The 23,340-nt window shown below is 49.9% G+C and overlaps 1 protein-coding gene across 1 annotated transcript in view; it reads right to left on the bottom strand.

Moving 5' to 3' along the window:
- Csmd2 (CUB and Sushi multiple domains 2) overlaps window positions 1-23,340 on the bottom strand; it is a 570,924-nt gene that overhangs the window by 75,481 nt on the left and 472,103 nt on the right. Inside the window, exons 33-42 of the mRNA XM_059254992.1 lie at window positions 18,860-18,955; window positions 17,673-17,876; window positions 16,852-16,976; window positions 15,663-15,759; window positions 13,786-13,890; window positions 12,727-12,845; window positions 12,137-12,206; window positions 9,901-10,017; window positions 6,677-6,886; window positions 402-590 (exon numbers count right to left, since the gene is read on the bottom strand). Coding sequence (XP_059110975.1) covers window positions 402-590; window positions 6,677-6,886; window positions 9,901-10,017; window positions 12,137-12,206; window positions 12,727-12,845; window positions 13,786-13,890; window positions 15,663-15,759; window positions 16,852-16,976; window positions 17,673-17,876; window positions 18,860-18,955 — 1,332 coding nt within the window. The remainder of the gene's footprint in view (window positions 1-401; window positions 591-6,676; window positions 6,887-9,900; window positions 10,018-12,136; window positions 12,207-12,726; window positions 12,846-13,785; window positions 13,891-15,662; window positions 15,760-16,851; window positions 16,977-17,672; window positions 17,877-18,859; window positions 18,956-23,340) is intronic.

Raw genomic sequence — 23,340 nt, 5'->3', positions numbered from 1 at the left:
GATGGGGGAGGTGAAGAGGAGCCAGAGTCCTTAGAAAAAGGTATTATTCTCTTCCCTTTGGGGAGGTTTCAAGGCTGACTCTCTCTCTACTATTCGGCTCCTACTGTCTCACTGTGATGCCTTGGGGGACATTAGCCCATCAGAGGGGATCTTCCTACAGGCTGGATATGTCATTCCCTTGGGTAGAGTGCACATCTCCAGGTCCTTCATAGAACTTGCCCAGGGCTCTGTCACACGGGTGCTCTCCCTGGCTGGGCTGGCTCCCACCTTCATGGAAACAGGATGAGTAAAGCTTGCCTGAACCTCCACCTTTGGTGATCCCACAGAGCAGCAGGTGGAGCAGGATGCCCTGCCTCTATGACTATCCCAGGAAGGATCATCAGGGCAAGAGAAGGACATACCTTCACACCTGGGTAGGGGATGGTCCCAGTTCCGATTGGTGCCATGTTGACATGTGAGGACAGGCTGGCCAGTCAGCTGATATCCCGGAAGGCACTCGAAGGTCACCGATTGGCCAACATTATAGCCAGCTCCCCTCACTATGCCATTGGCAAAAGGCTCTGGGTCTGGACACTCCTGAAGTTCATAGGCTAGAAAAGGCCAGGAGAAAAGGTCACTTTATTCTTTCTGGGGTATTTCTTCCCAAAGGGATGATTGTGGTGCCTGGGGGCTAGCATTGTGGCAGAGCCCCAGGACTGGGGTACCTATAGACCTGACTGGTTGTCAGTTTTGGATAAGTCCCTCAACTTCTCTATGTCACCCTTTTTCTTATTCATAGTTATGGCGGGGACTGAGTGCAATGACATCTGGGTAGCCCTTTGTGTGATACTGGCCTGTGGGAGGGTCCCCATAAATGTAACAGGTTGTTCTTAGTTCCACTGGGGAAAGAGGCTTGAGGAACATACTGACAGAGGGATGCTATTCACTGACCATCTTCTGGGGGGGGGGTTAGGCATTGCTCTAGGTGTCTTCCTGTTGCTTATCTTGAGGTCACAGACACAGACTCAATGAGGTGAACAGATAAGTGGGCTCTTTCCAGCTCTGCTAAGTTAGAACCCATGAAAGCATTTAGGGGGAATCAGTTAAACCTGTAGTCAAGATGGGAGCTTTGGGGGAGACTAGGTGGGCCACAAGGAATGTATGACCACCATACCAGAATGTTCCTTGGAGGAGGAGGGAAGCTGCCCTCGTGGCAATGGCTGAGGCCCGTCCAACAGGCAGAGTCAGCTGAGGCACCGGTTGAGTGTGTGCCACAGAGCAACGCCTCCAACTAATTGGGTACACTGGATGAAGAATATTCTTTGTGGCAGTAATTGGGCACTCTCTACACAGGGAACTGGCAGCAGAAGGAGATGGACTATTTCCACAGCAGAAACACGCAGTAGGAACAGCTGAGGCTGAATGATGCTCTGTGGAAGTGGATGATTTATCACATGTAGTAAGAGTAACTGTGACCTCAAGGCTAACGGTTCCTCCATGCCCGCTCTGCAGTGGTGGCTGGGTTCTGTGTTTCCATTTGACACCGTGGAGGGCTGTTTCAGTGGGGAAATACGCACATTTCACTAGAAATCACTTTCAGAGAAGCCTGGGGAAAAAGCTCAGTTGGTTTGCCCTGCAAGCAGGAGGACCTGAGTGTGATACCCAGGATCCATGTGGGTTTGCTTGCCTTCTTCCTTCCTTCCTTTCTTCTTTCTGTGTGCCAGGAGGAGTAGCAGTGTGCATTTGTGATCCCAGTACTGAGGAGGCAAAGACAGGTAGGCAGACCCCTGGAGCTTATTAAACATCAGGCCTACCTGGTGAGATCCAAGCCATGAGAGACCAGTCTCAAAAAAGGGTACACAGCACCCGATGCATGATGGATGACACAGGAGGTGGTCTGTGTGCACACACATACATACACGAATACCTGCAATACACACATGCACCTGCACACACACATGTGCAGAAACACACACACACACACACACACACACACACACACACACACACAAAATCACTGAGGTGACTGGATGTTTCAAAGAACCGAGTAGCCACCCTTGGCATAGGTGGGCTAAAGAGAGGTGGCCCTGTTAGGGGAGTAGCTCTGGGTGATTTGCCCATAAAGTCTTGGAGACCGCACGTATGCTGCGTTGGAAGCCTCGGATGGAGCTTCATGGCCTGAAGACAGACAACGAGGAGACTGAAAAGAGAAGCCGCAGGTCAAAAGCCGGAGTAGCTTTGACGAAAGTGGCAAGTGTCATTTGAGGAGGTAGCTTTTCCAAAAGGGAGGAACTTCAAGGAGGGCTGCCTGGATTCCCTTCAGTCCAAGATCTCAGAGCCCTAGAAGGTGCTTCAGAGGGAGACATAAAGCCTGAAGTCAAAGCAGGCCTACTCAGGGAGGGGGGCTGGGCTGTCCCAAAGGGAGATGCTCCTGTGGGAACACTTGTGACTCCAGACAAACTCGTACCATTTGAAATCTGAGTTTTGACAGCTCCTAGCAATTTGGAGCAGGGGTACTATTCATTATGCTATGAATGTGATTCTTCTGAGAGTTTCTTGTGTGTCTGTCTGTCTAGTGTATGTATGTGTTCTCAGTGTGTGCATGTGCATGCATGAGTGTGTGTGTGTGTGTGTGTGTGTGTGTGTGTGTGTGTATGTGTGTGTGTGTAGGTCCGAGGCCCATTCAGGTGTCTTCCTCTGATCACTCTCCACCACATTTTGAGGCCAGACCTCTCACTGAACCTGGAGTTCAGCTGTTGAGTAGACTGGTTGGCCAATGAGCCCTTAAGGTCCTCTTGCCTTGACCCCCTCCATAGTGCCAGGGCTACTGACACAGGCCTCAGGCTTGAGTGGCAAAAGTTTTACCTATTGAGCCATGGATTAAGTTAAGAGTAAGCAAACTTAGCTACCGTTAAATGTTTTATAGAATGTCTGCCTATGGAAAGACAGGGAGCACTGGCCTGGGGATGCCCAACTGTCCATCTGGGGGACTTTTGAGGAGAAAGAGCTAGATGGTTCCAAGAAAAGTTAAGGAAACAAAGAGAACTGGAGTCCAGAGAAAGAAATAGTCTCAGTGGGGACAGATGGCTCTTCTACAAAACTGGAGACCTGAAGCCCATTTTCTTTGGAGAGGGAGGATGCGGGGAGGCCTCAGAGCTCAGAGCCTGTTTATACTGAACGACTGTGGAGCGTGCGGGCCAGTTGGTCAGAGAGAATCATCTGCATCGTTCACAAATTAGAGGCCTCAGTGAAGCAGCTGGGCCTCTGGCACTAGTGACTCCCTAGGCTGCGAGGTCGGGACCATCACAGCAAGAAACCTTAATGAAAGTTGAGCTCCAGTCCGAGAAGGCACAGGCGGCCTGATGCTGAGTGGCACACAGGTGGACTTGTGGGCAAGGGAGCATGAGGAGAAAGGCAGACCCATTATGTTGTCCTTGATTCCTCAGAGGGACAGCTGGGGACCTCAGGGAGGGTAGGCTCAGCAGGAGCCCTTCTCAAAGAAACGTCTGGGAGAGCCAGGAGGATGTTCTCTGACACAGGGGTGGCAGCTGTGTAAGTGGGGGTGCTTAGGTCTCTTGTGGGGATCCAGGAGTCAGTGGTGGGTCTGAGTGAGACATCTTTACAAAGACAAGTGGGCTTGCCACACTGGGAACATGCAGGAGCTCAGTGTGTATGGGCTCAGTGTGTGGCTGTGCCTGTGAAGGTGTGAGGTGGGCCTAGAGCAGCCAACCGTGACCCAACAGTGATGTTGTCAACACTTACATTTACGAGAGAGAAGTGTCAGGGGGGCGGGGGGGAGGGAGCACAGGTTGAACTGTCTCCATATAGTCACACGTTTGAATGCCTAGAATGGCAGGAAGTGACCTTATTGGAGAGAGGACCTCTGCCCATTTCATACAAACCTGGGTGGCTGTAGGGTAGATGGCAATCTGATGTGTCTGGTGTTACTATAAGAAGGGGGGAGCTTGAGGAACCTCCATACTACATTCTATGATATCTCTACTCTTTTACCTTCCACCCATAGCACGGAAGCTTCCTTTTCTCCCATGTCCTTGCCAGCACACAAGAGAGGACATTTTGAGTGTTAACCACATCAAATAAATTGTAAATGCTTAGGCTGATGGGAATATGAGTCACCTTGATTGGATCAAACACAATATTCCTGTCTTGAAACATCACACTGTATTCCATACCTATTTATAATGGTTATGTTTCAATCAGGGAGGAGGGGGCTAGAGTTTTGGAGATTGATACCACATGAAGACGAAGTTGGAGACTGGATGATGATTCTTCAAGCCGACACAATTCTGACTTACCTGAAAACCACCCAAATCCAGTCCCTCACCCAGAGTAGATACTTACAACCCTCAGAAGGAACCTGGCCGGCCAACACCTTAATCTTGCTCTCATTTCCATCCCCAAACCTAAGTTCTATTGTTCAAGTCTCAGGGTCTTTGGTACTTTGTGATGGCTTCCCCCAAACCAAGACCCAGGAAGTGACAGTAGCAGTGGTATGTGTGATGGGGGGCCACATCTGTTCCAGCCACAGCATGGACTGTGTAACTGGAATCTAGTTTGTCTTCCGTGACAGACTGTTGTGACAGAGACTGACTACTGACGTCAGTCCTACATCCTCCCCTTGTCGGTTGCAGACACTCTTGCTTAGGAGCAGCTTCTGTGACAAACCTTCCCCCTTCCCTGGATGTGGCTGCCTGGTCGGTACCAACAAAGTGGCATGGTTTGGGGAGGCCAAACTCTTGGGCTCCTGCAATATGGGCCTGCCATGCTCGCACACAGGCCTCCCCTGTGCAACCATTCCAAACATGCCTACCTCAGGGGACACGCTTTCCAGCTGTCTCGGAATGAGAAGCCCAGTCCTTGCTAAGTATTCCTGTCTGACAAGGAAGGAGCTTCCAGCCACAGGGATGAAGAAGCCAAAGGCTCTTAGGAAAAAACACACTGCACAGTATTCTTTCTAGACTAAAAGAATATGTGGTCAAAATTTTGTAAAACTTTACATATTCTTCCAAGGTGTACACACACACACACACACACACACACACACACACACACACATACACACACACACACACAAAAGAAAGAAAGGAAGGAAGGAAGAAAGGAAGAAAGAAGAAAGGAAGGAAGGAAGGAAGAAAGAAAGAATTAAAAATGGAGTTGTCTCTCTGGGAAATAATCCTGTCCCATTGCCATTTTTTTTCTTGTTTTTGTTTTTTAACAAAGTGAATGTGTTAGTGAATTATCTGTGTAACTAAAAATTAACTCTGAAAACAGGAAACTGCAAGGCAGCACCTGCTGTGGGATGCAGTGCTCGCTGGACAGGAGATAACACATTCAGTCATTCCAAGTTCCTTCCTCCATGCAGGAGATGGGACAGTATCACAAGAGCAACATGACTTCCATGACATGGGACATAGCCTACATGTGTCCCTCCTACATGTGCCAATACCACACACTGAGGCCTCATCCCCTAATGAGAGGGTGTTTGGAGGTGGGGCCTCCTTAGGTCTTCCCTGGAGAACTGGACTAGGGTCCCTGTAGAAGACGGCTTAGAGGTCCTTCACTCCATCTACCTAATGAGGACACAGTAAGAGGCGGCATGAGCCAGAGAGAGGCTTGCCCACACATGGGATCTGCCGGCATCTTGATCTTAAGGCTTTTCAGCCCCCAGAAGAGGGAGGAATGAGTTTCTGTTGTCTACGAGCTTGCAGCATTTGTTATGGCAGTCAAAGCTGGCTGATGTCCCCTGCTCACTCAAACATCTGTACGATTTTGGGGTTTTTAAAAACAAGCATGTTCTAGTATTGGCAAAACAAACAAACAAACAAACAAACAAACAAACAAACAAAAAACCTGAAAGTATGGAGCAGGAAGTGAGTGAGAGGAGCTGAGATGGGGCCAGAATGAGTGCTTCACGGAGCGACGCTAGGAGAGCATTCAGGGCAGAGGTTAGGCCTCTGTGGGGCTGCCATGCACAGCCCTGCAGGTTGGGCGGTCTCCACTGTCAGTGATAAATGAATGGCGTCTCACACAGCAAGGCCCGAGTTGGTGTGACCGGGGTGTGTGTGTGTGTGTGTGTGTGTGTGTGTGTGTGTGTGTGTGCGAGGGGTAGGGGGGTGGGGAGGTGTTCTTTTCCGGGAAAGCACACCAGGAGCACTGGACCTGCCATTCATTGGGTTTCACCTGAGAAAATAGAACCTCTGTGAGGAAAACACATGGGTGGGTCTCCCCAAGGAAACGCCGCCTGAGGTGGGTGCTGTTAGCACCGTTCCTGGAATTCTCCACTCTGTCACCGGGGGGAAATGGTGGGCCACTGTCAGGGATGTCTAGAGGAAACTGATGGGCTACTTGCCCAGGATGCTGTTAGCTTATCAGTTCTAGACACTATGGAGCCTCAGTGGACGCTGTGGGGCCCATGGCTCTGGAAAAAACTGGGCATATTTAAGCTGTCTGTCAAACAAGGTTAGGTAGCTACTGCCAACCGGAAGCCTCCACAGAGAGGCCTGATGCCTCTCAGCCCATCTGGCATCTCTTCTCAAGTGTAAAGAAGAAGAGATGGGTGGTTGTGGGACAGACACGGGTTGACAGTGGTGGCTGTGGGACAGACACGGGGTGACAGTGGTGGCTGTGGGACAGACACGGGGTGACAGCGGGGCCACCGTGACACTTTCATGCTTACCCTGGTACTCCAGCTTGAAACCTGGCCGGTTCTGGGAGTGGTCGCTGTGGAAGTACACAGTGGTATCGTGGGATGTGGAGAGCAGGGAACCCGGCAGCTCGCTTCCGCTGAACCTGCCCATCATGCGGCTGGTCTCAGAGGGACCACTCCGGATTTCTAAGAAGTCGTGGTTAGGTTCCGTGGAGAAGTTCAAAAACTGGATGTGGGCACCTAGAAGAAGGACAGAGAGAGGCAGACAGTTCCCAAAGCCACCCAGCCCTCTCAAAGCACATGTAGGAGGGACACATGTAGGCTATGTCCCATGTCATGGAAGTCATGTTGCTCTTGTGATACTGTCCCATCTCCTGCATGGAGGAAGGAACTTGGAATGACTGAATGTGTTATCTCCTGTCCATCGAGCACTGCATCCCACGGCAGGTGCTGCCTTGCAGTTTCCTGTTTTCAGAGTTAATTTTTAGTTACACAGATAATTCACTAACACATTCACTTTGTTAAAAAACAAAAACAAGAAAAACGCAGGACACCCCACCACAATGTCTCATTCAGGTCCAGAGTCTCCACTACCAAAGCCCCAGCCCAGGCAGGTCTTCCCGGGCACATTCTGAGCTTTGCTCATCTAGTCCCTCCTCTGGCCTTCAGGAAGGATCAGAAAATCAACAGGCTTTTCATTCAGGAATAAAGGCACCACTTAGCTTGGAGTTCCACCCCAAGTCTATCTGATTTTATGGGAAGCCAACTTTGGGGGGCGGGGGGCTCAACATTTGATTTCATTTGAATCATGTCTAATATCAATATAAAAATGGGGTTTCTTTTTCTAAAATAAATGTTTAGTTAAAAAAAAAAAACAAAAACCAATTACCCCCATTGAATCAAAGGGCACACATGACCTTTCTTGCCAGTGTTTTCTAGAATCTTTAGGTGATTCAGAAGGACATGGCTTGGAATTGTGTATTGTCCCATCTGATCCACTGAGAAGCCAAAGGAAGTTTACACTTTGGGACCTTGGTGGGTTAATCAAGATCTCTTAGCCACCTGTCAGGTAACAGGGATTTAATTAAGCCCCTGGGGTACATATTTACATAAGCCATGGAGAACTGAGATTGGAACAGCAACACCGATATTTGTTTACAGACAAGGTTTTTCAAAATTGGATTACTATAGGAAAATGTTCTCCAAAGGAATTCACCAAGTGTAAGCAATGTCCACACATTACATTGTTAACTGAGAAAATCAGGTTGGAAAAAATAGACACGGGAAACAGTAAAATGTAGACATTGATTGTAATTTTTATATTTTAAGAGCCTGGAAGAATACACATTCATTTGCTGATAATACCAGATGAACATGTGTCATGGGCTAGCGCCATGCTAGGCAAGGCCCGGGATGAGCAAGGTGGCACAGTCCTGTGTTCATGCGCACCAAAAGCTGTTGCTTCTGAAGTTCTCTTCGTGATGAGGTTACATACTTTGATTTAAAATGTGCTCATCTGTATTTGCTAATTTGATAGCATGAACATGCACGTACAACTGTCTGTGCGCCTTATAATGTTAAGAGCGAAGACTAGACGCATGATGCTGAAGACCCCTCATTCCTGTCCTATTCATTCACCTTAACTATGTGTCACACAGTTCCATTCTATGTGCCCCCCACCTCCTGAGCTCATTCTCCTCCTATGAGCACAGCTTACTGCCACATCTCAGATTGTTTTTCTCTGAACCATCGTCTGTAGAGCTGTGCCTTGCTTGCTCATGCAGCCTTCCATGCTGGACAGCTGCAGCCTATGTGTCCAACCCTGGGTTCTTGGAGCTGTGCGGAAAGAACGGGGCTGTGTGCGCCACCTCACGGCAGATGCATGTTATTGCAGGGGCTCTGTCCTTAAAACAGCATGGAGGCCACTGGAAAGCGAGAGATCCTACTACGCCACTGGACCTGCCCCAGGCTCATTAGAGACAGAGTGCTTTGGTGGCTGAACACAAGGACTCATAGGGGCAGCTACCCCATTTAAACTCCTGTCTGAGTGTGTGTTACCCTCTCCTGCCCTTTGCCTTTAGAGTTCTTCAGTCCCAGAGCAGTAGGGACAGTAGGGACTCTGGTCCTCTTTGCTCAGTGTCTCAAATCTGGACTCTGCCAAGGTGCCAAAACTGTCTCCACTTTCCCCAGTTTCCTTCGGGAGATGATGGTACCAGTCACTAGACTCTAGCCTTTGAGGGTCACCCACTGTCCCCCTCCTTCCTGATCCAAAGAAGGCCAGCCGGACCATGGTGGTCTCTCACCAGAAGACATACTTCGGACCTATTAACAGATGATCAAACAAGCAATCTTCCTACTGAGGCTAGCGGACTGAGAGGTCCCGTGCCTGCGCAGGAATAGTCCTCATGGGAAGAGGGAAGAGATGGAGGGGCAACACCCAGTGGAATGTGGTGGTTATCATTAAAGTCTGTTATGTGTCATGAGAAACCCATTACTTTATAGAGGTAATTATGCTAATACAAATGTATAAAAAAGAGGAATCCCCAGGACACTTGTTTTCCTAGGGACAGAGCAGAACTGGGCCAAAGGACCCTCACGGACAACCCAGCTCCTTGTCGGCACAAAGCCTCCATCCCTTTGGCACAGATAACCAGGGTTAAATTATATTGACAGTACACACTATATGAATTGCCAGCAATTAAAACTTGTACCTAGACTCACATCCTTCATAGCCAACAACCCCCATGCCTGGCATATCCCATCTCCTCTCTCCCAGTCTCCAGGCCAGCTAGAATGTGTCTATGAAGAATGCCAACTCAATTTCAGACTGACCTTGGCTCAATTTAATTAGGATGATAAATGGGGTAGGGGAGTTCAAAGCACAACTTGAGGTCTAGTCTCAGTAAAATAGATTTCCTTTTCTTTCATTCCAGGTAATGCCTTTTCTTTTCTTTTTTTAAATGGTCCTGGAGATGCAAGCTCTCTAGTCCTGAGCTATACCCTCAGCTACATCTCAAGCTGAGTTCCCGATTCTGCACCCCTGGGTTTAGTTCGGGACTCAAACGATGGTAACCCCTAAGCTCTCTTCCTCTTCCCCTTTAATCTCTGCCATTCCCCGAGACTGCACAAGACAGCACCAGAGGAGCCCCGGGAAGGACAGCGCTGGGGCTGAGCTTACACTGGGACAGGGCAGATAGCTGGTTTAATCCGGGCCTGGCCCCAAGGTCCTGTCACCCTGGGGGCTGCAGACTCACCAAAGCCGACAGGCAGCACGATCTTCCAGGAACAGTCCATGTTACTGGGGTAGTTGCCTGGGAAACCAGGGCTCAGGATCACCCCCTCCATCTCTTCCACTTCTCCCCCACATTGCGCTGTGACAACGAGAACAGTCAGGTTAGGTCATCGAGGAGAGGGCAGCACTATCTGAGTGTTCAGAGCCACAGTCTGAAACGTTTCCTGAGTCACAAACCCCTTTGAGAATCCAACGAGTCTCTCTGAACATCTGCACACACAGGTAAAACTGAACATGTAAACTCAGGACTGCCACAGCACAGGGCACCCAGGAGTGCCAGCCTTGATCACGAGAATGTGAAGGTTCTTCAGTGCTAGGCTGATATAAAGCACCCCCTTGTCACAGCTCAATGACCTTATAGAGGACACGCAGGAAGTTACAAAGCTCTTCTCCAAGTGAGGTCTGACTCTTCTCTTCCTTACGTGATAGCCCAACCCTCTCCTCCCTCCTTCCCCAATCCAGTCTTCATGACAGCAAAGGACGAAGGAAGGAGGAGGGACTGGCACATATTGTGTCCTCATTGGGTGCTTGCAACTGTGCCAGGCTCTTTCCAAATCTGTCTTCTATGGGGTAGGGTGGCCCACCATCAAGGCTCACCATGACCGCTCAGCTGTGAGGGAGTGTCTGGAGACATCTGATTTCAGGTGGTGTGGGAATGAAAACCTGGGTCTGGGGCACCTCAGCAGCTGCTCAGCTGAAAATAATTTTAGGTTTCACGTTCTCTGAGGAAAGATTGTGTGAGCAGAAAGGGGCTAGTCAGCCATGGAGGCCCAGGGAAAGAAATGCCAGGATCCAGCCCAGCCCTTTCTGGGCAGAAAATGACTAGGAGGCATACCGGGGTAGAACAGTACCATCACTTACACCATAGTTCCCACTACACTTCCCGAGGGACTGTGGGTGAAACGGAACCTCCTCCCCAGCCCAATTTCCAAAGCAGCAAAATGGCACTAAGAACAGCACCCATCTCAGGGAGCTGCTATGAGGGGATATGGAGAAGGATGTGCTTCACTTGGTGTAGGAGAGCTGCTGTGTGTAACAAACTACCTGAGTGATACAGCTGATCCTAACATGGTTTCCTTGGCCAAGCCTCTGTAGTACACACAATGCCTGGGGCTCCAGGCCACGTATCCAACCTGCTCTTTCTGTGAGTCAAAGCACAGAGGCAGAATGCTGTTGTTCCCTTGAGTCACTCACTTTCTGGAGGACAAGGGGGTGCTTTGTATCGGCCTAGCATTGAAGAACCTTCACATTCCATTTCTCACTCCTCTTTAACCTTTGAAGACAGATTTCTGGGCTGGGGAAGATGACTCGTTTGGTGAAATACTTGCTGTGTGAGTGCGAGGACCTGAGTTTGGGTGTCCAGCACCCACATAAAAGCCAAGGTGCAGGGATATACCTGTAATCTGAGTGCTGAGGGGCAGGGAGAGGAGGACTCTTAGTGTTCATTGACCAGACAACCTAGCTCAACAGGTGAGCTCCAAGTTTAGGGAGAGACCCTGTCTCAAAAGACGAGGAGAGTGATTGAGGAAGGCATGCATAGGCACACACATCTGCACCAATTATGTACAACACACACACACACACACACACACACACACACACACACACACACACACACACCACTATGAATCCCCACTGGAGGGCTGCAATGGGAAACACGTTGCTTGGAGTCTGGTGCTTAGTAGAGACCCAGTTCCTGTTTGTTTCTTGCTTCTTGACCTGACCCAAATGCTCTGAAACACCCCTGTCTTACCCTGATTTCTGTTTATTTCCACAACATTTCCCAGCATGGGCTCAACAGTGAAACCACACCAAGTCCTTATTTTCTGTGCAACCCGTGACACCACAAGCGGGTTTATCAGTCTGGACTTTGACACAGTCATGGGATAAGCCCAATGTGCCTAAAAATGCCTTCTGGGGTCTGGCTGGTTATGTGGCTCACTGTGGCCCTCATGATGTTCATAAGTGGGCAACCTTCTTGTGATTTTTTTTTCAGATAGTGGGCAGAACCTTCCAGAAGTCAGGACAGCTTTGAATGAGAATTAGAAATTACAAAAATATCTTTCAGAAACTACTGACTTGGAACAAATCCAGAACATCGACATTTCTTTTGACTTGAACTTGAACTCAGCAATACAGAAGAGAGCTCTGATCCTTAAGGATTTGGGCTTTAGTGGATTTCAAAGTCCGGTTCTTACCAATGCAGAGTGGAGGAGGGTAGTTCCATCGACGCACAGTTCCAGGCATGCAGGAGATGTGGGCATGGCCCTGGAGAGTCAGAACAGTAGTGGGCTAGTGGTCCCCAGGGGCACAATTATACATATAACCCAGAACAGGGGCTTGCTCTCGGCCTCACATTAAGAGACAAGACATACAGACACATGGGATCACCTTGGGATTTGAGGTAAGACAGAAGGAGAGAGATTTGGGTGCGGGAGAGACCACTTACTAACAACCATTACTAAAGAATTCTCATTACAGGAGGTTTCCTTGCAAGTTTCCTCTAATTACTAAATTCCCTCATGGCCCTCAAACGGAAATTAAATTTTCCTAAGTCCAATCAAAGCCGACTTTGCAGGAACACATTTCAGGCTGGATTGTCCAGGGTCCTCACCATCAACAAAGTTTGTTTTTGTGAGAAGCGTTCCAGGAGTGGATAACTGTCCCCAGGGGAAATGGAGGCTACACCCATCCTTGATGGATGGAGCTCTACTGGTTCTGGAGTGGGTAATGAACTTAGGGGACGCCTGCACCCTGTTCTGGGGTTTTGGTGGGGCAGGGGCGGTACCTGGAGGGCATATCCTGGCTCACATTGGAAAGAGACCACATCATTCACCAAGTAGCGCTCTCCTGTCTTCACCCCGTTACTGGGTACAGCTGGTTCAGGACAACTGCTCAGGCCCACCGCTAGACAAGACAGAGACACAGAGAGAGGAATATGGACAAGACTGTCAGGATAAGGTGACAGAGGCTGAGGGGACTGTTGGCTTCCTGAGGTCCAAGGCTTGTGCCTTCTTGGGCTTCCTCTTCACCCCGGCAAGCTAGAATGTGTAGTGCGCGGGTTCATCAGATCAAAGCTGGGACGGGGTTGTCATTTCAGGGACTTGGGGTGTTTTGTTCTCCTCCTGAGCTCAGTATCAGGACACCCTGGCTGCAGACTCCCAAGGCCTCTCTGCCTGAGCCCCTTCTGTGTCCCTCTTGTATCTGCTCTCAACTTCTCTCCCCTTTCTCTGCCCTCAGAAGACAGTGTCTATCAGAGATCTTAGCAAAATCCATCAGGGCACCTGATGGGTTGGGAACACTGGGTGGTTGTTTGCTGGTGCCCACTGGTTCCTCCCTGTACCTAGTGTGAGATGGGAGCGGGGAGAGCAGTCCCAGGAAGAAAGCCATCTCTCTGGAAACCTCTTTGTGTTCCCAAAGGCACAGTTACAGTTCTTGCTGTTCAGGGATTTTCGCGGTGACTAGAGGGAATCTTGTAGATGTTAAGTGAGACTGCGTGAGAGAAAGAACTTTGAAGATAACTATATCATCCAAATGGGCATCAGAAGCTGGTTTGCAGAATCAGAGGAGAGGGCACCTCCATTTTCTTATCTCCCAGATTATCTACTAGGGCCAAGGCTGAAACATTTTCCGCTCAGGTTCTAGGGGTCAACGTTTCAGGGGTCCTGGCTTTATTCCGTGGTTGAGTATGCAAGCTTGAGAGGGTTTCCAGCCTTCTCTAAGTCTTGGCATCTTCCTCTGGTCAGTGGCAGGCTTAAGTGGGAGGGAGTATGTATACTGAGGGTGGGGAGCCAGCCATTTGTTCCCACCCGGACACCCACGCATGGCCCTGACCCTGGATTCTCACTTTTGTACTCCAAGTGGAAGCCGGCCGCAGACACGCTGATGTCGGAGTAGAAGTGGAGGTAGAGCTGGTTGGAGGTGCTGTTCAGGAGGGCAGGCACTGTTGTTCCTGGGCAAGAACACCAGGGGTCACTCAGGCATACCCTCCACATGCCAATCTGCACCTCATTCCTGTTTCTACTACCTGCTGACATTCTGTTCCAGGACCCCCAAATACCTCTCCCCCTCCCCATTATCAAACTTGCTAAATGACAAATGCCAGGTAGTTAATGGGCCAGGGAAGGGAAGCCATGGATGAGCAGTGCCATAGACCTATGCTGCCAGGAGGCGATGCTCCTCAGGCGATGAGAGGGCTGTGAATCTGGTCCCTACTCCATCATCTTCAAAATGAGTCCAACACGTATAATTATCTGGGCAACTCAGCTGGGCAGACAGTTAATCTGGATGTGAATGGATCATCTTTCTATCTTAGCATCATGATTTCTGGGCCTAGTTGATTCAGGTAACTTCCTTGGCCATTGGGCAAAACCACATACCATGTTTTGGCACAAGCATGCCACTGAATGGGCAGTGGGGAATCCACTTTGGGGAAGAAGTTTGGTTGTTCCTTAAAAAAAAAAAAATGAGCTGATGGCAATCCCGTTTCTGGATATATGCTCTTGAGGATGGGCAACATACGGGACACCAGAGCTTACATGTGAATGCCCATCTCAGTACCAGTCACAGCAGCTCCATCACCAAAGTGACACAGACATCACTGCGTGATGGGTCTGTGAAGAAATGGCCTACCCACACAGCACAGTGCTGACTCCAATTGACACAGGGTGAACCCTGAAAACGTGTTGAATCCAGACAGGAAGCCACATGGTGTAAGATTTCATTTATAGGAACTGTTTGGACAAGGGCAAGTCTGTGGGGATTGGAAGATGAGTGGTTGCCAGAGGCTAGGGGAAAGTAGGGGGCTGGAGAATGAGTGCGATTGGTACTTGGTTTCTTTGCAGGGCTACAGAAATGCTCTGGGATTATTTAGAAATGATGGTTGCAGATCACTGTTAATATACCAAACCTGAGTCAGTGGTGATGATGGTGGTAAGGGTGATGATGATGATAATGATGATGGTGACAGTAGTGATGATGATGGTAGTGATGATGTTGGTGATGGTGGTGATGATGGTGATGGTGGTGATGATGGTGACAGTAGTGATGATGATGGTAGTGATGATGTTGGTGATGGTGGTGATGATGGTGATGGTAATGATGATGGTGATGGTGGTGATGATGATGATGATGTTGGTGATGGTAGTGATGATGGTGATGGTAGTGATGATGATGATGATGATGATGGTGATGGTAGTGATGATGATGGTAGTGATGATGTTGGTGATGGTGGTGATGATGGTGATGGTGGTGATGATGGTGGTGATGGTGGTGATGGTAATGATGATGGTGATGGTAATGATGATGGTGATGGTGGTGATGATGATGATGATGTTGGTGATGGTAGTGATGATGGTGATGGTAGTGATGATGATGATGATGATGATGGTGATGGTAGTAATGATGATGGTAGTGATGATGTTGGTGATGGTGGTGATGATGGTGATGGTGGTGATGGTGGTGATGGTAATGATGATGGTGATGGTAATGATGATGGTGATGGTGGTGATGATGGTGGTGATGATGGTGATGGTAATGACGATGGTGATGGTAGTGATGATGATGTTGGTGATGGTAGCGATGATGGTAATGGTAGTGATGATGATGATAGTGATGGTAGTGATGATGATGATGATGATGATGATGATGATAATGATGACAATGATGATAATAATGATGTCTACCACAACCCTCTAAATGGAAGCTCTGGATGTCCCACCTTACCTGAGAAACTCCCTAGCATGGTTACGGTGTTATCTGCTCCATCAAACACTTCTAGAGAGTCCCAGTTCTGCTCTGTGACAAAACTGATGACTTGAATCTGGAAAGACAGGAGGGTTGAGTTGTTGGTCACATAGCTCAAGTGCCTCCCTCCCTTCTCTTCCCATGGGTAATTCAACTTATCAAACACCTTCTCTGGGCCTGACACTGTGCTGGCTCCTTCCCATAAAAGTCAGATGTGGTCCACACCTATCTCAGGAGCTCATCGTCTGGTGGGCAAGACAGATGTGAGATATGTGATGATAGGACAGAAGGACACTTAATGACATTTCAGAAAGTGGGAATGCTTCAGTCCAACTGGCTTTCTCCCCTGCCTTTTTATTTTCTGGAGACAAAATGTCATGTAGCTCAGGCTGAGTCGCCATGTCGCTGAGGATGACTTTGAACTTTTAATCCTGCTGCCTCTGCTTTCCTGGGAGTTGCGATAACATGCATGTACAAGCACACCTATCTGGTTTATGCGGTGCTGGGGATTGAACCCAGGGCTTTGTGCAAGTCAGGAAAGAACTCTACCAACTGAGCCACCTCTCTGGCCCTTTCTCATGTTTGGAATATTCTTTGGGTTTCCTGCTCCCACTGTGGGTGTCCTGCTCTGGTCCTGATTACTCCGTTGGCCTGGCAGGCTCTGGGTCCTCTCCTATGCCTCTTTCTGTGTTGCTCTTACCTTGGGCACATGTTACACACCCCGGTCGCCCCAGGTGTGCGCCTGGCTGTTCTCCCTGCCTCACTTGGGCTTGGTGATCCACCCTTTCCCTATTCACCAGCAAGGCCCCTTTGTTCTCCTTAATGGTCTTCGAGAAACACCTCAAACCATTTGAAAGTCTCCGAAGAACTCTCCAAATTCATATTCCAGTTGCAAGTCCACTCCCTTCTCGGGGCCCTCCTGGCTAGCTGGAGCTAATTTCCACTTCTCATCTTCCCTCAATTAGCTGTCTTTCCTCCCACCTTCCCCCAGAGATGCTGTGAGCTCTTGTTTGGGAGTCATATCTCCACATCTGCACTGTGCCACCAAAGCCACAAAGACAAGGGACAAACTATGTCATTTCTCATTCCACCTCAGCCTGGCTCAGGTTTCCAGCGACAGTCAGAATCCGTGGACAGCCACTTAGCTGGGGAGGCTCCTTGCTCCTACCTGGATACCAGCTCCTTCCGGGACCATGATCTTCCACACGCAGTTGAGGCTGTTGAGGTAGGGTTCTGGGAAGCCAGGGGACAGGATGGTGCCCCTGCGTTCAGTGAGGTTGCCACCACAGGGCACTGGGAAGAGACACAGGGCTGGTCAGAGGTTCCTCAGCTCATCTTTGTGGTGCCTCCACGGTGTGGTGCCTCCATGGGAGCTTCTCCATGGGCTTCCCTCAGGGCCGTGGGCCTCTGCTGAGCCTCCTCCTGGGCTAGCTTCTCCTGTGGCTTTCAGCCCCTCTTCCCTCAGGATCTCTGGTCTCTGCTGGGCCACTTCCATGTGCTGGCCTCTTCCCTAACTACTCGCCCTGCCCCCCTCTGCTTTCCAGGGCCCACCTCTCTCAGGGTCTCCAGTCTGCTGTAACTTATGCTGGTTTTTCCTCCGGCCCCCAAACCTCCCAGTTTCACCACCTGTAGGGTCCCTAGCCCCTACTGGGCCTCCTTCCCACACTGGCTTCTCCCTTAGGGACCTCCTGCTCTCAGCCTTCTTGGTGACTTGACCTCAAACAATGGTTCTCCAGTGACTTGTACCTGTCCCTCTCTTCACAGATATCCCTCCGAAGCTCCTTCCCCTCTCTCTATTCACACTGCCCTGCAGGACCCGAGAGTTATTAGGCCTGAACGGGACATTGTCCTCAGATGCTGAGGAGGGCTGCTGCAAGCTCTGGGGATATCTCTGATGCCTGGCTGTGTCCCTCAGGGAAAGCAGTCTGCCCTTAGTCTTTGCCTCTCTCCGTCTCTCCTTGCCCTGTCGCAGTCTTGGTTATCACTTACCCACACAGGTTGGTGCAGAGACATTCCACTGGGCTAATGCCCCAGGCACAGGGAGGCACTCGATTTCTGGGGACCCCTGGAGGGCGTAGCCTGAGTTGCACTCGAAGCGAATGATGGCCCCCACAGAGAAGTCACTGCCCAGCCTTTTGCCATAGCGGGGTTCTGGCACAGAACTGCATTGCGTGGCACTGGTTCGGGGCACCGCTGTGGGGAAAAAAGGCACTCAGGGGGCAGGCCTCACCCCTGTAGGAGCTGGCTGAGGGATGCATGCAGGACAAGACTTGAGGGGGCCCTGGGAGCTCATTTTGAGGCATACTACTGGACTCAGTGTTATGGTACAGCTTCTAAGAATCGTGGTGGTGAGAGCCTCGGGGCCCAGACTTTAGGCTCAGAGCTCTTCTTTGCTCCCCTGGTGACATTTCTTCCTTACCAGGGCCTGGTGTTCCCTAATGGCAACCATAGCCCTCCCCTTCCTCAAGCTCCTGCCCAAGGTCTGCAGGTCAATGACTTGAGCATAATGGTGACTTGTGAGCATCAGGAATGGCGCCCCTTGTAGTTGGGATCACCCCCTGCACAGGGCTATACCTGGCCTCCTGGACAGTGTAAAACAAAGAGAGAGGGATGCACTTAGAGACTGGTGGCCTTAACAATGTCACTGTTGCTGGGCAGGTGGAAGGAAAGATGCTCCAAGGTCCTGCTGGGTCTTAGTGACCCAGAAGAACATCGACTGCCTCACTGGTGGTGGACTCTTTTAGTCCGACCAGCATTTATCACCCTCATTTCACACTCAAGCAAAAGTGGAATGGCTGGTGTCCACCCTCCCTGTGTTTGCCCATCCCTTTACTACGCACTGCAGACAACACGAAGCTCCGTGAGGTTAGACGACTGGGCTGATGTCCCCAGCACCATCAGAGATGCACTAAACATTGGGTGGGGATGGGGCAGTGGTGGTGGTGGGGGGGAAAGGAATTAACTTCCCATGCGTGGTTTCCTCCCAAATTCAAGATAGAATTTAGCCCAGAAACTGTTGCTTGGGTAAACAGATGCACACAGTTGAATGAATGTCAGGAAATTGTTTCCCAAAGTCCTCATAGGGAGGTTTAGATGGGAAGTGAAGGGTCTCTGTTCCTTGGGACACAAAGTCACTGAGATAACATCTGACCCTCCAAGGCCCACACCCTACATACCTTGGTAGACAAAGTGGAAACCCCTGGCCGGTACTTGGCCTTTGGCGCTGAACTTAATGAGAACTTGATTGGAGGTGGCCAAGGGCAGCGACTCTCCTGCCGAGAGGAGTGAGGAGAAAGGAAGACAGTGAGCCTGGCTCAGCAGATAGACTCCGGGCCAGGAGGGAGGGGCAGGCATACTGCACACAGTGATGCTCAGCAGATAGACTCCGGGCCGGGAGGGAGGGCCAGGTACTGCACACAGTGATGCTCAGCAGATAGACTCTGGGCCGGGAGGGAGGGGCAGGCATACTGCACACAGTGATGCTCAGCAGATAGACTCTGGGCCGGGAGAGAGGGGCAGGTACTGCACACAGTGATGCTCAGCAGATAGACTCTGGGCCGGGAGGGAGGGGCAGGCATAGTGCACACAGTGATGCTCAGCAGATAGACTCCGGGCCGGGAGGGAGGGGCAGGTACTGCACACAGTGATGCTCAGCAGATAGACTCTGGGCCGGGAGGGAGGGCAGGTACTGCACACAGTGATGATCAGCAGATAGACTCCAGGCCCGGAAGGAGGGGCAGGCATAGTGCACACAGTGATGCTCAGCAGATAGACTCCGGGCCGGGAGGGAGGGGCAGGTACTACACACAGTGATGATCAGCAGATAGACTCCAGGCCCGGAAGGAGGGGCAGGCATACTGCACACAGTGATGCCTTCCATGTTCCAGGATTCACTGCAACCTAACTCAGCCTGCACCTTACAGTGGGAAGCTCACAGATGCATGTTGGGGATGTGGATCAGTTGGTAGAGTGCTTGCCTACCATGCACAAAACTCTGGGTTTGGTCCCCCAGCACTGCATGAATTGGTAGAGTGGTGTGCACCTCTAATTCCAGCACTTGGGAGGTAGAGGCAGGAGGATCATAAGTTAAAGGGCATTTTCCATCCCCAGTTAATAGCATGCCTGAGGCCATCCTTGGCTACATGAGATCCTTTCTAAAAATAAAAACAACAACAACAACAAAACAGAGATGTTTTACATCCATGCTATCCCTTGATCTGCGGTCACTGTGAGGCCAGCATGGCAGAGCTCAGCACCCTCATTTACAAAGCAAGATGAAGAAGTTTGGAAAATTACATGACCTGTCCAGAAAGGAGGAAGCTGCTAAAAATGTGTTGATTTATGCGGCTGGAGGGAATGGTTGTCACCACGCCAGCAGGAAGTTTACTTGGAAAAGTGAAATCAGACCAGTTAAAAACAAATACATAAAAATCAGACACTGGTTTGTGGGAAGGAAGGAGCAAGACCATCTGAAAGCTTGGCCTTTCCCAGACACCCCGGAAGTGATAGAGATATGTGATTCAGACTAGCACATCCTCGAGAGCAAAGGGAGCAGTTCTCAGGACGTTGAAGGGACAGCTCAGTGGATGCTGAGACTATCTCGGACACCCCAGGATGTGTGGTCCTCCAATCACATTGTGCAGAAGATAGGAAAAGTCTGTAAGGATACAGGGCACTGAGGAGTGCTAGCATGGGCAGGAGACAGGGCTTAGGTCTGCTTGGTGTGGTACAGATGGGGGAGGGGTAGCATCAGCTGGACCCACAGCTTTGAAGCAATGACCCTGCTCATCCATATCTTCCTCTGGAAGCCCAGGCAGAATGTAGTGGTGGGCAGTGGCATGACCAATCTGCCCCTCTTTAACCTTAAGGACCCCTGACTCCATCTTCAAAAAGAGAGCCAGGCGATGTCCACCAGGGAGAGGGTTGGAGTGCAGATCAGCCGGAGTCACTGAGAGGGCCCACTGATGCTTCTAGAAAGCCCCTTGGCGCCACCAGTCACAGGGATCAGAGGGAACCTTTTGCTCAGCACACTTAGATTTACATGTAGTTCAGTGTCATTTACCCTAGCTAAGAGTCATTGACCCAGAAAACTTCTGGCTGCTGAAACAGAAGGAACCTGGGGAAGACAGTCTCCCCATTCATCACCTCTACCTCTCAATGGGGGTGAGTAGAGGGAACCACCATGTCTGACATCTATGAATGAGGGCCCCAGTGATTGGCAGAACCCAGGTGACTTCAGTCCTGGCCACACACAGACTTGCTTCTCCTAGCGAAAGCACAGAAATCAATGGCCATAAGATAACTTCTAAGGGAGGGGCTGCTGATAGAAGCCAAAGCAAATCTTCCATGTGAATTACAACGGAGAACAGAGTGAAGGTTTTTGGTCCCGGTTGCGTAAGGTTAAATGGAGCAAGACATCTTTGATGCCAGAGGAAGATGTGGCAGAGGGAGGCGCTGAGGTCAGCAAAGGTTACCCGGGAAGGGAGGAGGCACTTTTCTAACATGTGGGCCGGGAAACCCCGACATGTGGCTCGTGGGCTGTGTGGACATCCAGCAACGGTGTGGGGGTGAAATTGGGGTATTCTTTCAGAGTCTATAGGAAAATGACAAAGAGATCAAAATCTTGAGATAAATGACAAGTAATGCAGAGGATAGATGGGAAAATCCAACCAGCAGACACGGGGAATTCCAGACAGGGAAGAGAGAAAATCCCAAGGAAAAGAGTTTAAGAACAGAGACACCTTGTGGAGTTGGGACTCAGACTGCAGCAGCTCACCAAAAGCACCAGATAAGACAAGAGAAAAAAGTTTAGCCTGGTGGGATGTTCAATATTCTAAATCAGAAAACATGAAAGCCCCATGGACGACAAAGCATTGGTGAGTCACATTGATGAGGACTCAGCTTGGATCCCAATATGAAATGTTGAACTAGGGTGGAGCAATCTGCGTGTTTTTTTTTTTTTTTTAAGAGAGAAAGCATATGGCCCGTAATTTGATGTGCAAGCAAGTTGGTGTTTATGTGGTATGTCAGAGGAAGATATTTGTGCATCTGCCAGGGAACAGAGGGAGGACTGTGATTGTGAGGCCCATGTGCATCCTCAAGAGGACAGAGGAAGGACTACGATCCTGAGCCCCATGTACACCCTCAAGGAGACAGAGGGAGGACTGTGATTGTGAGTCCCATGTGCATCTCAAGAGGACAGAGGGAGGACCGTGATTCTGAGCCTCATGTGCATCCTCAAGGGGACAGAGGAAGGACTGGGATTCTGAGCCCCATTGAAAGAAAGAACTAACGGAGAGAAGCTAGCAAGGAGGAAATTCTGCTAGGGAAAGATTGCTAACCCCAGATGACCCTTGTCAATGAGGTAACGCCCAAAGGCCAATGTCAAAACTTACCTTTGGGTGAGAAATGAATGATTTACAAATAGTTACTAAGGCCATTAGCACAAAGCCCAAGTGTGCAAACGAAAAACTGAAAACCTGAGACGGGTCTGGCGTGAATGGAAAAGCAAAGAAGTACCTTCCCAACTGGGAAGCCGATCCCCAGGGAGGACGAAGCAGGCGGGCAGACACCAGCACTAACATCTCACCTGAGGAAAAGACTCCCAGAGAACGAGGAGAGGAGTAAATACGAAAACTGTCAGAAATACAAGAAGCCCTTCCCTACCCCGATACCACCATTTCCGCGGAAGATGTTTTAACACACTTCCCTCAGCCACTGCTCTATCAAACACAAAGCCACAGCAAAGAGGCTGAAATGGAGCCTTGAAGCTTTTCTCCAACCCAGCACACCTTAGTCACGGGGGTCACAGTCACTTCTTCCCATCCCCACCCTTCCTTCTATTGACTTTGTACACCTATATCTACAGCCATACAGAGTCCTAAATACACGCCTATTTACCCTTATCTGTAGATCATGCTCCGTTACTTCTACACTTTTAGATGTCTATCATCAAAACTCTGTCATAAACTAAACAATGTTCTCAGCTCAGAGAGTTAGATCAGGAAAAACACAGTAATCATCCGTCTGCCTGTTTGTCTGTCTGTCTCGATTTTGAGACAGGGTCTTACTATGTACCTCAACCTGGAACTCACTCTGTAGCCCAGGCTGGCCTCAAACTCACAGAGATCCACCGCCTCTGCCTCCTGAGTGCCGGAACTAAAGGCGTGCGCCACCACCGCCCGGCTTGTCTTATTTCCTTGAGACAAGGTCTCTCTCTGAACCTGCAGCTCAGCGGCCAGCTCTCCTCCTGTCTTCACTCTCTCAGCCCACTGCGGTACAGGTGTGCACACTGCCACACACAGCTTTTTATGCGGGTGTTGAGTATGCAAGCTGAGGTCCTCAGGCTCGAGCAGCAAGTGATCTTACCCACAGAGCCATCTCCCAGCCCAGAAGAGATAGTCTTTTCTTCTTTTAATTCAAAGGGGTTTTTAGATTTATTTTATATGTATGATTTTTCACCTGCATGTATATATGCGTACTATGTGTGAGCCTTGTGTCTACGGAAGTCAGAAGACGGTATCTAGTTTCCTGGATCTGGAGTTACAGATGGTTGTGAGAAAACATGTAGGTGCTGGGAATTGAACCTGGGTCCTCATCAAGAGCAACAAGAAATCTAAACTACAGAGCCATCTCTTTAGCCCCAGAAGAGACATTA

This window comes from Peromyscus eremicus, chromosome 2, assembly GCF_949786415.1.
Source record: "Peromyscus eremicus chromosome 2, PerEre_H2_v1, whole genome shotgun sequence".
Taxonomy (NCBI): Eukaryota; Metazoa; Chordata; class Mammalia; order Rodentia; family Cricetidae; genus Peromyscus; species Peromyscus eremicus.
The sequence above is the reverse complement of the archived record's forward strand: the minus strand, read 5'-3'. Positions and strand labels throughout refer to the sequence as shown.